At 53.3% G+C, this 13,987-nt stretch overlaps 5 protein-coding genes across 5 annotated transcripts; 3 read left to right on the forward strand and 2 right to left on the reverse strand.

The window, feature by feature from the left end:
* Positions 1–261: 261 nt before the first annotated feature.
* On the forward strand, positions 262–1,338 carry BDV59DRAFT_205834 (uncharacterized protein; the record flags this gene model as incomplete). The annotated part of the gene is made up of 3 exons (XM_073694711.1): positions 262–327; positions 384–509; positions 565–1,338. The coding sequence occupies 3 exons, from the start codon at positions 262–264 to the stop codon at positions 1,336–1,338; spliced, it is 966 nt and encodes a 321-aa protein (XP_073543475.1).
* A 1,955-nt stretch (positions 1,339–3,293) lies between these two features.
* On the forward strand, positions 3,294–6,484 carry BDV59DRAFT_135014 (uncharacterized protein). The gene is made up of 3 exons (XM_073687048.1): positions 3,294–4,448; positions 4,528–5,597; positions 5,660–6,484. Exons 1-3 carry the CDS (start codon positions 3,722–3,724, stop codon positions 6,320–6,322), a joined length of 2,460 nt encoding a protein of 819 aa, XP_073543476.1. The 5' UTR covers positions 3,294–3,721; the 3' UTR covers positions 6,323–6,484.
* Positions 6,485–6,729: 245 nt separating this feature from the next.
* On the reverse strand, positions 6,730–7,469 carry BDV59DRAFT_187919 (putative quinol monooxygenase). The gene is made up of 3 exons (XM_073691313.1): positions 7,264–7,469; positions 7,088–7,200; positions 6,730–7,026 (listed from the first exon to the last, which is right to left on the reverse strand). The coding sequence occupies exons 1-3, from the start codon at positions 7,324–7,326 to the stop codon at positions 6,879–6,881; spliced, it is 324 nt and encodes a 107-aa protein (XP_073543477.1). The 5' UTR covers positions 7,327–7,469; the 3' UTR covers positions 6,730–6,878.
* Positions 7,470–7,540: 71 nt separating this feature from the next.
* On the forward strand, positions 7,541–9,602 carry BDV59DRAFT_187921 (esterase/lipase family protein). Its single transcript, XM_073691314.1, has 3 exons — positions 7,541–7,962; positions 8,102–8,250; positions 8,328–9,602. Exons 1-3 carry the CDS (start codon positions 7,921–7,923, stop codon positions 9,511–9,513), a joined length of 1,377 nt encoding a protein of 458 aa, XP_073543478.1. The 5' UTR covers positions 7,541–7,920; the 3' UTR covers positions 9,514–9,602.
* A 1,207-nt stretch (positions 9,603–10,809) lies between these two features.
* Positions 10,810–12,088, reverse strand: BDV59DRAFT_187925 (chitin synthase export chaperone; the record flags this gene model as incomplete). The annotated part of the gene is made up of 3 exons (XM_073691315.1): positions 11,608–12,088; positions 10,969–11,540; positions 10,810–10,894 (listed from the first exon to the last, which is right to left on the reverse strand). Coding segments are annotated over exons 1-3 (870 nt in total), but the record flags the coding sequence as incomplete, so codon positions are not given.
* Between the last annotated feature and the right edge of the window lie 1,899 nt (positions 12,089–13,987).

Consider the following 13,987-nt stretch of genomic DNA (forward strand, 5'->3'; position numbering starts at 1 on the left):
CCTCTCTTCGATCGCGCTGACATTGACACGCCCTTGCTGTCCACAGCCTAAGCGCCCTCTCTCTTACTGGGTGTCACATCTTCCCGGTGGTGTTTTCAATTGGCCGTCGATTAGGTCCTGTGTCCCGCGCATTAGTGTCACCCATCCTGGCGCTTCTTTGTTCTTCTTTCCCTCGCCCTCCTTCATTCAGGCGAGTCTTGCAATTCGACAAGTCTCCTTCTCTGTGCCTCCACCTGGACATCCTGATCATATCTTAGCGCCATGGCTCCTCCCGTTGATGCCGATCCGGCGTCTCTCAATGTCCTCACCGAAACACTAAACCAAACGGTAATCACCCTGTACACCTTAATTTGCGCCAAAGGAATGATCTCTGACCGCCACAGCTCATCGAGACTGGTCGTTTCTTCCGGTCAGGAGCTTCCGCCTCCTCCAAGGTACAGCTCAAGCGGTCTATTCCTATGGCCCAGGAAAAATTTCAGAGCGCCTTAGACGAGCTATCCGAACAGATCGTATGCAGATACAAAGCCGCACGCATCGAGAACCTCTCACTGACCAGATCTCTAGTTCATCGCCAAGGCGTTTCTGGAGCGAGATTACGATGCGCTACAGGCCAAAAAGGCCTCCTTGAAGCCAACAACGGATGTAGTAATGGGCGGGTCCGACGTGAAGCAAGAGCCTGAGTCTCAGCCGCACCCTGAGCAACCGGCCGATATGTCCCCAGCTATGGCCATGCCTGCCGAGCAAGCTGCCAACACAAATCCTCCCCAAACCAACGGGGATTCGGTACAGAAGTCGTCGGATCAGGAGGTCAAGCCAGAACAAGTCGATGACACTTCCATCCTCGCAAATCAGTCGCTTCCCACTGCCAGCGATCTCAATTTCAACACCGCGCCAAACAATCCTGAGGGCCCAAATGACTTCGACCTAAACCTAGACTTTGGGGATGATAATATCGGGAACGAGAACTTTCTCTCCGGGTCGAATTTTGGTAGCCTCCACGAAGGTGGGCACAATGAACCGGACAAGACCAATATCCCGCCCGCGAACACGTCCCCCAACACGCAGGGGGACGCAGGCCAAAATACAAATATCCAAACCGGGGGCGACGCATTTGACCTGGAGCTGCAAAAGGCCGGCGTCTTTACAGAACAACAGCCGGAGGCTCAAACGAACAACACAGGGAACAACGAAGATACCATGGCGCTGGGGCAGTCCAGCTTCGACGAGCTGTTCATGGAAAGCGAGAATTTCGGGGGGGAAGGCATGGGGGATCCCAACCTTCTGGAGGGAGATGGTTTGATGAACATCAACGAACTTGATGATAGTTGGTTTACTTAGCTATGTTGGCGTTCCTGGGGGACCACGCAACGACATTGATGAACGAAGACTTATTTCCCACTGGGAGTTGCCTATGCTTCCTCCGAACAGTTTACGATTTGGCTTACTGCCAAGGGACTGATCTCTCGGTGCGATATATTTTGCCTGACTCTGCTTCTGAAAGGGGTGGTTTCAAACATCTGCAAATGCCATGCGCTTCCTTACTAATCGCCCTGATCGACAGTGCTTACCGAATGAGAAAGGTTGAAGCAAGGGGAAAACGCACGTTGGGATACGTAATGACGCAAGGAATTGAGGCGTCCGACGGAGCACTAGGAGGCAATCGTTTGGTCGCGTTCCTGTCACATTGGGGTTCAACTTTAACCTAGATTAGATGAGTGGGGAGCGACTAGGCAAACCCTACTCCTGGCTGCGTGGCTGCTCCGAGGAGGAAATTCTTAGCATTCTTCTAGAAAGTATGAAACGTGGCGGCACTAAGAAATGTCTGATTAATCATCGGAATGTCCGCGTGGTCAAAAAGTCACGTCCTTCTACCATCCAGGGTGAATACAGGATGAACAATAGATGAGGTCATCGGCTTGGGATCCGCACGGGGAAAGCTCGGCGTGACGTAGTCCGACACGCTCAAGAAGAGACGGATGCCTTCATAGAAGAGAGACTCCGGGGAGATTTCGACGTTAGCCACCGTTCATCTACGGGGGCCACGAAATCATTGCGTTGTTCGGGTCTCCCGCATTTGCCGGTCGCCACGCCGTTGTCTCGCTGACACAGGAATATCCACTGGGTCGAGATCTAGACTTTAACCTTGCCCCGTCTGCCGGAAGCCGATCGTTGGGTTTGGTTTAGTAAACCCGGGAGTTGGCCGTCTCTCTGCTCTTCCCTTGCCTGTTCATCCTCCCGAAGCACGGGCTGCCTTTGTACACAAGACACGGGGCAGAGGAATTGGCGGAGAAATGCAGGTGTGATGGCTAATGGGTCCAAGCTGTCGATGATATCACCACCTTGAGGATTTACACCGGGACAAGCTCGGAAGACGATCCCCCCGCAGCTACCAGTTGGAGTGCAGAATCCTGGGGGTTTCTTTTACCTACGGTGTAATCCATGGGGAGAGTCTCACGAACGTTTCGGCCCAGGGGTGTAGTTTAAATGAGTTCGCTGATCCTGTTCTAGACAGTTGTGGTATTTGGGTAGGGATCCCAAAGCTGTCCGTTCATCCAGGGAGAATCCTCCCGTGGTGCCGGATTTTCCGCATTTGGACATCATCCTGCCCTCCACTTTGTTACGGACTAGTCGAATTGGCGGAGGACTTTGGCCTCTTGGGAGGGTTTAGGAGCAAGTGAAATGCAAACCGATCCCTGCCTGAGGGGGGCGCATGCACCGCCATCACATGGAGAAATACTTTCACCAGTAGTGTTTTCTTGTAGTTGGAGGTACTCTGTTCTCGACCTGGGATACCTCTCGACTCGTTTGCAATGCGCCCCCCATCGCAACCCAATCAACGGGAGCGATCTTCAACGAGAGAAATAAATGATTTAAATGATTGACTGTCAAAAAAAAGTCTGATCAGGCCGAACAGAGGAGGAAAAAGCAAAAAGGCCTAACCACGGATCGCCGGATGTGACCAACTGGATGAACCCTTCGGGCTCCCACTCCGCGTCATCACCAGTAGTTCATCAGTGCAGGAAGATAGATCTAGAATACCCGGGGTCCGACCTCGGGAATTGATTCTGGCGTGGGCTTGTCTGATCACTCAGAGAGCGTCAGTCAGGTATATACTACCCAAGTACCTCGTACCCACTGGGCAGATCAACCGCGCTGCAACCTCCAGGTACAAGTCTGTGACCTCTTCTCATTTCCTCCTTGCGTCGACCGGACGATCATCCGCCCAAGAAGGATTAGCAACAGGGCACCAAGGCAGAGTCCCCAATTAAATTATTTTGATCCTTCGAGACTCTCCCAGGATCATTCGCATGCGGACGGGAATTGACTTGCACCCTGACTGGTCTCCGACAGGTCAACCCGACCTCACCTTGGGGAGCTTATAGTTTCCTCGTCGTGCCGTTCTCTTGCAGGTAAGCGCATTGCTTTTTCTTCTTTTTCTTTTTTGGTTGAAATTAGATCGTTGTTTTTTTCTTTTTCCCTTTTATTTTAATTTTATTCTATTTTACCTTTTTGTCCTTTTTCAAAGCTCCTGGTCTTTTTCCTGCTTCTACGCAACCTTGCTTTAACCTACCTACCCGACCTGCTTTTCCCCTTCGAAAGGATATCAAAGTCCCAGAGTCCACCACCTTTTTTCCTCTTTTCTCCTCAAGAGCCCGGGAGGACGAACCCATTCGAAGGGGGAGAATAGAAAGCCCGAGAGAATGCTGTTGCGCATGTCACCATGACCACTGCTCACGTTTCCCTCTTGCAGCCAGACCTGTCCGCGTCGGCAACGCCGGTCGCTCACCAGCATTTCCCCATCCTCTCCAGCATTCTCGGCTCCAGGGCAGAACGTCGGCGGTCGCTAGGGACTTCGGTCGTTGGCACCGCCAATCTCACCTCCGAAGAGTTCCCCAAGCAGCATCATCGTCGCGGGTCGTTACTGCGAAAGCTGGCGGGTCCACGGGAGAACGCAAAGCGGTTCCTCCGCCTGGGGGGGCCCGTCCATCCGCCGTCGACCACCACCGCCACGCCACCCGCCGCCGCCGGCCCAATGCCTCGCACTCGCCGCCCTCGTCCCGTCTCTGAAATCGTCCTCTCCTCCGACCATGCCCAAATGCTCGCTTCGCATGGTCTCAGTGTCGGTCGAATGCGATCCCACTCTTCCTCGACCTCCTCGGCCAGCCGGCCCCCTGCGGCCCAGTTGACCAACCCGACGTCCTCCGATTCGACCGTTCCATTTCCCCCTCTCCCCCACGAGAGGATCGTGGCTACAGGGAGCGGCATATCGGTTGGTGTCGCCCTGACGGAGCCGGTGCTGTATCTTCAGGGTTATGATCACAACGACCCGAGTACCAAGAAGTCCGCCATCCTCCGGGGGCAATTACATCTGAAAATCACCAAGAGCGTCAAGATCAAGAAGATCTCGATTTGCTTTCGTGGACATGCCCAGACAGACTGGCCCGATGGTATGGTGCCCCGGGATGCGTCCCTGCTGAGGATCGTAGGGCAAATTTCCAGGCTGACCCTCCCCTCCGTGTGATGTAGGAATCCCCCCCAAGAAGCTGCACCATACCGATAAGAAAGATCTCGTCACTCATGGCGTCATGTACTTCAACCACGGAGATCCGGTCTTGATCCAGAACGACTACGGTGCCCATTTCTACCAGCACGCCAAACCCTCCGCGTCGACTGCCGGCAAAGATGGCCCGACCACGATCACTCGCGAGCTCTTCTCAAAGTCCGGGTCTAATCCCTCGCTCCATAACAGCCAGCCCCCCAGCAAGGATCTCAAACGCCTGTCACTCCAAGCCAACCATCAACACTCCCGCAGCGTCGGGAGAAACGAGTCGCCGGGGGCGTCGGCTCACCCCCAGCGCAACTACCGCATGTTCCCCGTGGGCGACTACCTGTATAGCTTCGAGTTCCCCATCGACGGATCCCTTCCGGAGACCATCAAGACAGATCTAGGGTTCGTTCGCTATGATCTGGAGGCGATCGTGGAACGCTCGGGTGCCTTTCGGCCCAACCTCCTTGGAACCCTGGAGGTTCCGGTGATTCGCACCCCCGCCGAAGGTTCGTTGGAACAGGTGGAGCCGATCGCCATCTCGCGAAACTGGGAAGATCAGTTACACTACGACATCGTGATCTCGGGGAAATCGTTCCCCCTCGGTAGCCAGGTTCCCATTGCGTTCAAGCTGACGCCGCTCGCCAAAGTTGAGTGCCATCGGATCAAGGTGTACGTGACGGAGAACATCCAACATTGGACGGTCGACAAGAGTGTCCATCGGTTCCAGCCCGCGAAGAAGGTCCTCTTGTTCGAGAAACGCGCCGATTCTGCCAGTACCAGCGCGTATCCCGGTAGCTCCATGCGTGTCACAGCGGGCGGTGGCATTGACTGGGACCATCGTGCGGCCGCTGCCAGAGGGGAGGAGATTGTCGATCGGGGCCGAACGAATCTACTAGGAGACCTCGCCCGGGATGCGGGCGTTGGCCCGACGGAGATGGAATTCAATGTTCAGCTCCCAAGCTGTCACGAGATGAAGCACCGCGACGAATCCCAACGGCTGCACTTTGATACGACGTATGAGAATATCCAGATCAACCACTGGATCAAGGTATGTCATCTCTCACACATCTGACATCATATATCCAGAGGCTAATGGAGGATGATCGTCAGATCGTCCTGCGACTTTCCAAGGTAGACGAAAGAGATCCAAACAAGCGGAGACATTTCGAGATCTCAATCGACTCGCCATTCCATCTCCTGTCCTGCAAGGCCACCCAGGCGAACATCTACCTCCCCGCATATACCTCTCCCAACTCGGACCCCGTCCCGCCGGCCCAGGAGTATGAGTGCGGCTGTCCGGGCGCCGCTGTCGTTCCGAGGCCTGCCCCGGTCAGGCAGGTATCACCCCCAACAGACCCTGAGGAGACGACAGTCGGGGGCCCCGTCTCGAGAAGCTTCACCAATGGCTCGGGCGGCTTGGCCCGACCACCCCAAGCACACCTGGCGCAGGACACACGTGAGCGGCCAAACGAACCGACGCCACGCCCCATGCATCTTCTCAGGGCGCCGTCCTTCGCCCCGCCTGCTTTTGAGGATGTTCCACCGCCACCGCCCCTCGTCACACCCCCGCCAGAGTACACGTCAATCGTTGGTGACAATGACCGCGAGACCGTTCTCGAGGACTACTTCTCCCGACTGTCGTGCTACGAGGAGCATGCAGATGACGAACGGGGTCGAGGCCGCGTCGACGTTCCCCTCACCCCTGGTGGGCGGGTGAACCGCAGCATGGACGTTCCACGCGAATGGGTTCGTCTGGAGGAGTCGACCGTCTAGTCGATCCATTCTACATAATGCAAGGCGAGCACGGAATTTACGACGTTACGAATGGGTTTGCGTTCCTCGGGGAATATCGGCGTCCACCATAAACTTGGGTATTTCAACAATCTCGTAATAGCGTTGTACGATCTCTGATTTCTGCCCTTTCTTCCATTTGTCGGTTCATTCATGTTCTACGGTTGCGCTCTGGTTTCGGTTTCACCCTATATACGGCGCTGGAAGGCAAGAGACAGCAGGCGCTGGGTTCCTGTGGTTATTGGCATGAGCGTCTTCATTTTTCTACACTATATATAACTGCACTTACTATACATATTGGAGCGCATGCTCTGTGGATGTATACATAGCCAGCTGGGGATTGTTGTATTTAGGGCAGTTTGGATAATGACGGATGGGTTCTTAATACTGATTCGCGAAACTATACTATCCTCATATTCTCTTAACGCCTCTTGCCCTCATTTATGTCTCATATACCAGTATAGAATCTATGTATACGCATCAGCTCAAGTCATCCACCCCACCAACCGCCCCTCATGCATGCATCCCGTGCAGACCCTCAGAGCTTGGAGCGGCCCTCAAAGCCAGCAAGAAAGCCGCCTCTCTGCATCTGCGGGGGCTGCGCCAGACAGGGCCCGATGGCCTTGGAGAAGGCCTTGAACTCCGGGGTCGAGGCATGAGCTTTGAGGTTTTCCGTATCGGTGTATCTTGGAGATTTCGTCAAAAAGCAATTCAACGGCTTGCTATGGTTGCACTGTATGTACTTACTTCTCGACGATCACCAGCTCTTCGGTCTTGTCCGGCTGGACCGCATAGTAGATCTGCGTTTTGGGTTCGTTGGCCTCCACGTACTTGCTCAGGGTCCGGAAGGCCTCGACGACCTGGACGTATGAGATTATATTGTTACTACAAGATCTGAAATGCACCCGGAGATCGATCCATACCTCGTTGAACTTTCCCGGCTTCGGCACCAACTTCACGATGTTGTGGAATTCGCCTGAACCCATTGTGCGTGTGAGGGGGGAATGACGAGTGTAGATGGCTGGGGGAGGGTCGATTGGAGATCACAGGTTACAAAATGGGGAGTAGGAAGAGGGTTGGTTTTATATCTTGGTGACGAATTGTTCTCGGTCTCGGGTCTTCGATCAAGTGGAGAAGCGGAGATGCCGAGGATATAAAAAGGATAAACTTGAAGATCACCTCATCTCAATCCTTTCTTCCCCGCATACTAACGTTTTTGAATTGTTGTCCAGAGCCACATGTTCTGCTCTTCATGTTGATAGACATGTAGCTTACTTGTGAATAGCCAGATGTTGGCCTGATGGAGTCTCGAGTTTAAGCGACAACCATGCGGAGGTATCGCACCAGATATACTGGCTGCATCCTGACCTCTACATTGTTTTAACTATAACCTAACGATATCCATACAAGCATGCATATGCAAATTATCGAGTGATTTCAACCCCAAAAGAATAAAGTGATCACGTGCAATGACGTAACACCACGCATCATCCCTTCCAGAGGGATTGCGGAAGGGTTCTTCGCTCTTCATCCTCAACAGCCGCGAACATGAACTCACAGTCACAACCTGGGGACAAAATATGAAGAAGACACTGTTCCTTGTGTTCATCCATGGCTTCAAGGTACGCCGATCTCCTCCCGCAGACCGACTTCCATCCCCAGATCAGCCGTTGAGTCCACCCCATACCCACGTGTCCGATTCAACACCACTAAGATCAGCCCCGACCGGACCGCTCTGAACCGCTCTGACACCTTTCATAGGGCGACGATGCAACCTTCGGCGTCTTCCCAGATCACCTACGCGCTCTGATCCGCCGACACCTCCCCACCGTCCAGGTCGTCACCGCCGTATACCCCAAGTACGACACGCGAGGCGACTTGCATGACTGCGTGTGCAGGTTCCGCGAATGGTACGAGGTTCTACCGGTGTTGTCTTGTCGCACGTATATTCCGGCTGACGCGCGCTCCGCTCCGCTCCGCTCCATAGGCTACAGAACCAGGTGATCGATCTAGAGGTCGCCAACCAAACCGCCTCGCCCACCGTTGACCCCTCCGTCCATGTCTTCCTACTCGGCCACTCGATGGGGGGCATCGTCGCCGCCGAAACACTACTACTACTCGCATCCGAGCAACCCATCCCCCCCAAATCGGCGGACGACGCAGACCGTCCGTCCCCGGACAGTGACGACCAAACGCGCATCGTGGAGCCCGGGACGTTCATGTTCCCGCATATCCAGGGCGTCCTCGCCTTCGACACGCCCTATCTCGGCATCGCACCGGGCGTAGTCTCCTACGGCGCCGAGGGCCATTATCGAAACGTTACAACCGCATACTCAGCATTCTCGGAAGTCGCCGGCTTCTTCGGTCTGGGAGGCGGCGGCGGCGGCGGCGGCGACGGTGCATCAACCAAGCCACCAATCACCAGCAATGACCCGGCTACGAAGCAGACAGAGTCTTCGCAGTCCGCCAGCAGCGACTCAACCGCCACAGAAGATGCGGCTGCTACGCCGTCCTGGCAACGCTGGGGTCGGTATGCCATGTTCGCTGGCGCGGCCGGGGCAGTGGCCGCCGGCGGCGCAGCGGCGATGTACTCGCAGCGTCAGCGCCTGACAGATGGCTGGGGGTGGGTGTCATCGCATCTCTCCTTTGTTGGGTGCCTGGCTCGTCCGGCCGATTTGCGACAACGCCTCGGTCAGCTGGCAGACGTGCACAAGGAACGGGGCATCGCCTGCACGAACTTCTATACCTGCCTGGGTGCGGGCGCCTCATCGCTGGTCGAGACCACCAACCAAGGGAGCACCTCCTTCAGCCAGAAGATTATCCGTTCCAAACACCGGACGTTCTGCACGCTTCCTCCGGAATTGGAGGGGTCCGATGCTCTGCCCACCCCGGAAGCTGGACTCCGGTGGGTCAGAGCCGTGAACGACAAGGCAAAGGACGAAATCAAGGCACATATCAGCATGTTCTTGCCGAAAGAGAACCCGGCATTCTATGACCTCGTCGGTGAGACATGTAAGGTGGTCGCTAAATCCGTCGACAAAGGCTGGTATGATTCGACAACCGGTCCAATTGAAGAAGTCGACGAACAGTTACCGCGGTCCGAGCCCGGGAGAACTCAGACCGAAACCGATAGCGGCTTCATGGATGGAGACGATGTGGTCGTCGTGGAATAATAAAAACATAAGGAAAGGAGAAAAGGGAAAAAGATAAAAATGAAAATAAAAATAATACCTTTTTTTTTTTTTTTTTTTACAAAAAAAAATCAGTTAGTTCGCTGGCATCGGATATGAAATGTTTCAAATACGCCGATGTCGTGGATACCACGCTTAGTGTTCCATACATCTCACTGATTGATTGACAGGCTGTCATTGCGCCATTTAGACCTGGTCTAACTTTTACCGTCCGTTGGTGTGGGCGCCTGTCGATCGTTCCTCGCTTTCCGAGGTTACATTATCTAGTTCAATATGACTGGTACTATGGATGGCCCTCGTTGCGGCTTCGATGGGCCAAAACGGGTCCGATCACCTTGCGACGAAGGAGGTGTGGGCCTCCATACAGGCTGTATTCTTGCCGTGTTCTGCTCCTTCAGCCTACGGCATACATTGTGTCTTTGCGCCCTCCAGCGGAGAGGGGGAAAGGAGTGGTGGGCACGGACACGGGCCCTCCACGTCGAGTTCACGGAGAGTCTACCGCGTACTTCTGCGGGTTCAGTCGACTCCACATTGGGCTAGCCGTGAGGACGGGGCTGCATAGAGGCGGAAATGGTTTCCCTCGCGAGTTAGCAGCCACGGCAGGGACTCTGTCGCCAAAGCGTCCGCGCAGACATGTCACGGAGTTTAACCGAGGCACTGGTCAAAATTGTCATTAGTATCTTCTTTCACAATCTGGAGCCAAGAGACCTGCCTGTGGAAGAGAACCGACATGTTTCACCGCGGTCATTCTCCATTTAGTTGGTTCAACCGCCAGTCGCGGAAACGAGAAGAACTGCAGAATATCCTTGAACTACATGACAAGTGGGTAAAAGTTTAATCAAATGCCGGGATTCTTTCCCGGGGTGGGATTGATTCATTGTGGAATATTTACAGAATACACAACCCAATGCAGGCGTAAATGCTAATGGCGAATGATAACACAAACTGCATGAATCGCTGATGGAGCACCGATGCATGGAATAGCAAAGCAGAGAAGAATGTCAAGTCAGCAAACTCAAAACTCCCAGAAAATCAAGTAATGTCGTACACGTATAGTAAACCAACATAAGCGTGGCTAACAGCAAAGGCTTCGTTGGGCATCAAGCGCATACCCATTTGGAAAGGAGGGGGGAAGTGTTGGGATCCCACCGTCCAGAGGGGGAGGAGATGCACATCAATAATTGTGGCCATTATATGTCGTCGACGCGCGGTGATGATACATGCTTCCGGCATATTCCGAGTTCGTGTCTTGATAGACAGTTGCGCGACGGTCTTCATCTGGAAGAAGCTCCTTCACTTCCCATGTATTGGGTTTGATGCCCACCGAGAATTCGAGATCCTCCTTTGTGATGTAATCCCAGAACTAGAGGCGGTGTTAGCTGTCTTTTTCGTGGAGAGTCTGGACCGACGACCAAAAGAAACACAGGGCCACCCAACCTTATAGACCATCATTACAGCCAACAGATTGCAGAAGGTCGCAAAAAATAGACCATCCAGGTAATGTTGGACATTGTCACAGATGGTGTCACTGAAGCCGTAGAGGAGGACTTGTCCACAGATGAAAACAAGGAGCCCAAATGCAATATGGCCCAGAGGCCAGCGATCTTCGAGGGTGTTCATAACCAGTAGCAGCTGCATGACTAGATACACCGCTATGCATATCGCGTTTAGGATGTACAAGACCACGAACATGCCCACGGTATTGGTTGGGCTGAGGCCGCCCCATGACTTGAAAGTCAAGAGAGAAACCAAGAACGAGACCGCAAACATGATGGTGGAAGTCACCCGAAGCAGCCAAACTGACAGAGCGGTCCCATCTTCGTAGAGCTGAAAGCCTACAAAACCGTTGACAAGAAGGCAGGTACACAGCGCGGACGCCAATCCATTCTGTACGGCGACAAAATAGGGAAACGGATCACTTCTTGGAGGGACAACACCCGCATCGATAACAAGGGAGCACATAGTAAGAAGCATGTAGATGTAAAAGAAGGTGATAATCTCCTTACGGCCTGAGTTTCAACAGCGTACCGTTAGTGATGAGAATAGCAATATCGGACTGGGGAAAGGGAGACGTACCGACAGCGGTGAACTTGGACCGAACATGTAGAATCATGATCACTGTCATTCCGAGGGCGATGATGTGTATGAAGGAGGCAGCGCCTTCGAAGATGATCGTGTTGGCCAATTCGATATTCCGTGCATAACAATTCGGGATGATGCCGGTTGACCCTGAGATGGACGAGGCAGGACCAACGAGGGAGCATAATGGCAGGGCTGCCTTTCGGCAAATCGAGTCGAAATTCCCAAACCCCATCCTTCCGGTCGGGCAAGATATGAAGATATGTTTATTGAGTGTTTGGATCGTTGGACGGTTGATATGGAGTTGAGCGGATCCAACCCCGTCTCCACAACGACGGATGGAGAACTGGGTTACTCCTGAGCCAAACAGAACCCTCTCCCGTTCGGTCACCGAAGAGAAACCTGCAGGGGTTGGTATACTCTGTGTATGTGCCGATAAATCGGGGTCCAGGAGCCGGCAGAGAAGGCGACAGTCGGTACCGCTGCAGCACAATCACCATCTGACGAGGTTTTTTGGTCGTACGCGAGATCGAGGATCACGAGGTGCACTAGTACCCAATGTGGACTAGTGGTGATTCCCCGGACCTAAACGAGACGCTAGACCGGATATGGAAGGCTGTTTATCTCAACCATGGCGGAGCTTTACTGATCTTTCTCTAAAATATTCCCCTATGTCTTCTAAGAAAACCGATGCTTCGCGTAGGCTAGCCAGAAGAAGGTAGCCAATGCGGCTCTTAGTCCTTCCATTCGCCCTCGATTTGGTGCATAGATCTCCCTCGCGGCGGCACGAATCCTTCTCGAAAGTTCAGGGGACCTAAAGAGCATGCTTCGAGATGAAGGTGTGTAAAAAGATGGAGGTTGGATGCCCCACTTTAGGCTGCCGGACTTTGTCCACTAAAAAAATTACACGGAGACACCATGCGCCGCACCCCGTACGGCACCTTGTAGAAGCTTTTGTTGAACACGGTTTTTCCGCGCCCCGTAAAGCAGATAGACAAGCCTCCCGTCCCTGCTCGAAATAAAGGTGCCTGCCGACTTTTCCGCTTGAAAATTATGTATAAATCCGCCCCAAAGGAACCAGATGCCTCCAACAACGCCGATCTATCCGCATCTCGCAGAACGCATGTCTCCCGAACGAATCTGAACGCCTGATCCCTCACGATTGCACCATGGGCACATCACAGGGATCGTGAGATGTTTAATGATTAATGTCTCGTGTATCAACCACTAATAATGGCAAAGTTAGATATAACAAGGGTGTTGAATTCCTTGTGGTCTCTTTTTTGACTTTGACGCAAACTGAAAGGACCGAAGCATCGGACTACAGCAGTATGATATATTAGTGGACACGTCTCAGCATGGGGGAATATGGAGTGATCCACCAATCCCTAATGTTTTATCTATTTAAGTTCGAACGAGGGGAAAAATCTTCATCAATCTCTTGGCGCCCGATGCCTCCCCTGGTCGACTGATAGCTTACGTATGCAATATCAGTTCCCTCGAACGGGAATGGATGCTGCCTATCAGTAGCGGTCGGTTTCTTCCTGGATGCTTGTATTCTCCATCGGATAGATTTTTTTTCATCCTGAAAGGAACGCAAGATGTGTGTCGTAGGATTAAGTTTCTTAGTATCCGGGTGGGGTAGAAGGTGCGTAGACTACCGTTCGCATTCCAGAGTGTACCAAATGTTCCAGAAGACGGAAACAAAGTTCCATAGTTTAGCAATTCGGTCCCATGGTGGATCAGGCACGGAGAAGACTACCGCTCTCCGGACTCATCCTGGAAGCCCTAAACTCGGTTGTGTCTCCCAGGGTTCCATGGTACTACTAGCTCCTGGCCTATCTCGGATACTAACCTCAGGGATCTCGCATACTATGACCCCTTGGTAATTAAAACGACCTGCTGCCTTCGCCATGTATTGATGCTTGTATTCTCGAGAAGGACGAAGAGATCCCGCGCTAACGAAGCGGCGTAGCGTCCTTTAATCTAATTTTCCTGTGGGTTTTCCTTCGGCTCCAGACAACGACTGAACGGAGAAGTCTAGGGATCGTTGCAAGCGGAGGCAGAGGACGTGGCTTGAACACCACAACTTCCGTCAACCCCCAGGGCTGTCCAATAGACATCGGCCTGTCTTTACGTCTACCGGGACTAGCAAACTTACGATTTCCCCCATATACCTAACCTGTGATCATGGCCCCTTCTGCTGCTCTTCTCGGGATCATCCAGATGGTGTTGATCTGGCCAATAGGCTTTATGCCGGCATGATTGTTTCCGAGACTCCGCTGTCTCTTACCGTGACGCCCAACGACACTCCTCCAACATCGTTTGACCTCCTCGTCAGCGCCTCCATCTAGTTCGTCTCCTTTCCGGTGGCTCA

Source organism: Aspergillus ambiguus (assembly GCF_047715705.1).
Source record: "Aspergillus ambiguus strain CBS 117.58 unplaced genomic scaffold BDV59scaffold_51, whole genome shotgun sequence".
Taxonomy (NCBI): domain Eukaryota; kingdom Fungi; phylum Ascomycota; class Eurotiomycetes; order Eurotiales; family Aspergillaceae; genus Aspergillus; species Aspergillus ambiguus.

Excerpts from the sequence above, each read along its gene's own strand:
- BDV59DRAFT_187921 (XM_073691314.1), top strand. The coding sequence starts at position 7,921 with ATGAAGAAGACACTGTTCCTTGTGTTCATCCATGGCTTCAAG. Across the intron at positions 7,963-8,101 it reads TGTTCATCCATGGCTTCAAG|GGCGACGATGCAACCTTCGG; the intron begins GTACGCCGATCT and ends CACCTTTCATAG. Across the intron at positions 8,251-8,327 it reads GTGTGCAGGTTCCGCGAATG|GCTACAGAACCAGGTGATCG; the intron begins GTACGAGGTTCT and ends TCCGCTCCATAG.
- BDV59DRAFT_135014 (XM_073687048.1), top strand. The coding sequence starts at position 3,722 with ATGACCACTGCTCACGTTTCCCTCTTGCAGCCAGACCTGTCCGCGTCG. Across the intron at positions 4,449-4,527 it reads CCAGACAGACTGGCCCGATG|GAATCCCCCCCAAGAAGCTG; the intron begins GTATGGTGCCCC and ends CGTGTGATGTAG. Across the intron at positions 5,598-5,659 it reads AGATCAACCACTGGATCAAG|ATCGTCCTGCGACTTTCCAA; the intron begins GTATGTCATCTC and ends GATGATCGTCAG.
- BDV59DRAFT_187919 (XM_073691313.1), bottom strand. The coding sequence starts at position 7,326 with ATGGGTTCAGGCGAATTCCACAACATCGTGAAGTTGGTGCCGAAGCCG. Across the intron at positions 7,201-7,263 it reads AGCCGGGAAAGTTCAACGAG|GTCGTCGAGGCCTTCCGGAC; the intron begins GTATGGATCGAT and ends TCATACGTCCAG. Across the intron at positions 7,027-7,087 it reads GAGCTGGTGATCGTCGAGAA|ATACACCGATACGGAAAACC; the intron begins GTAAGTACATAC and ends GAAATCTCCAAG.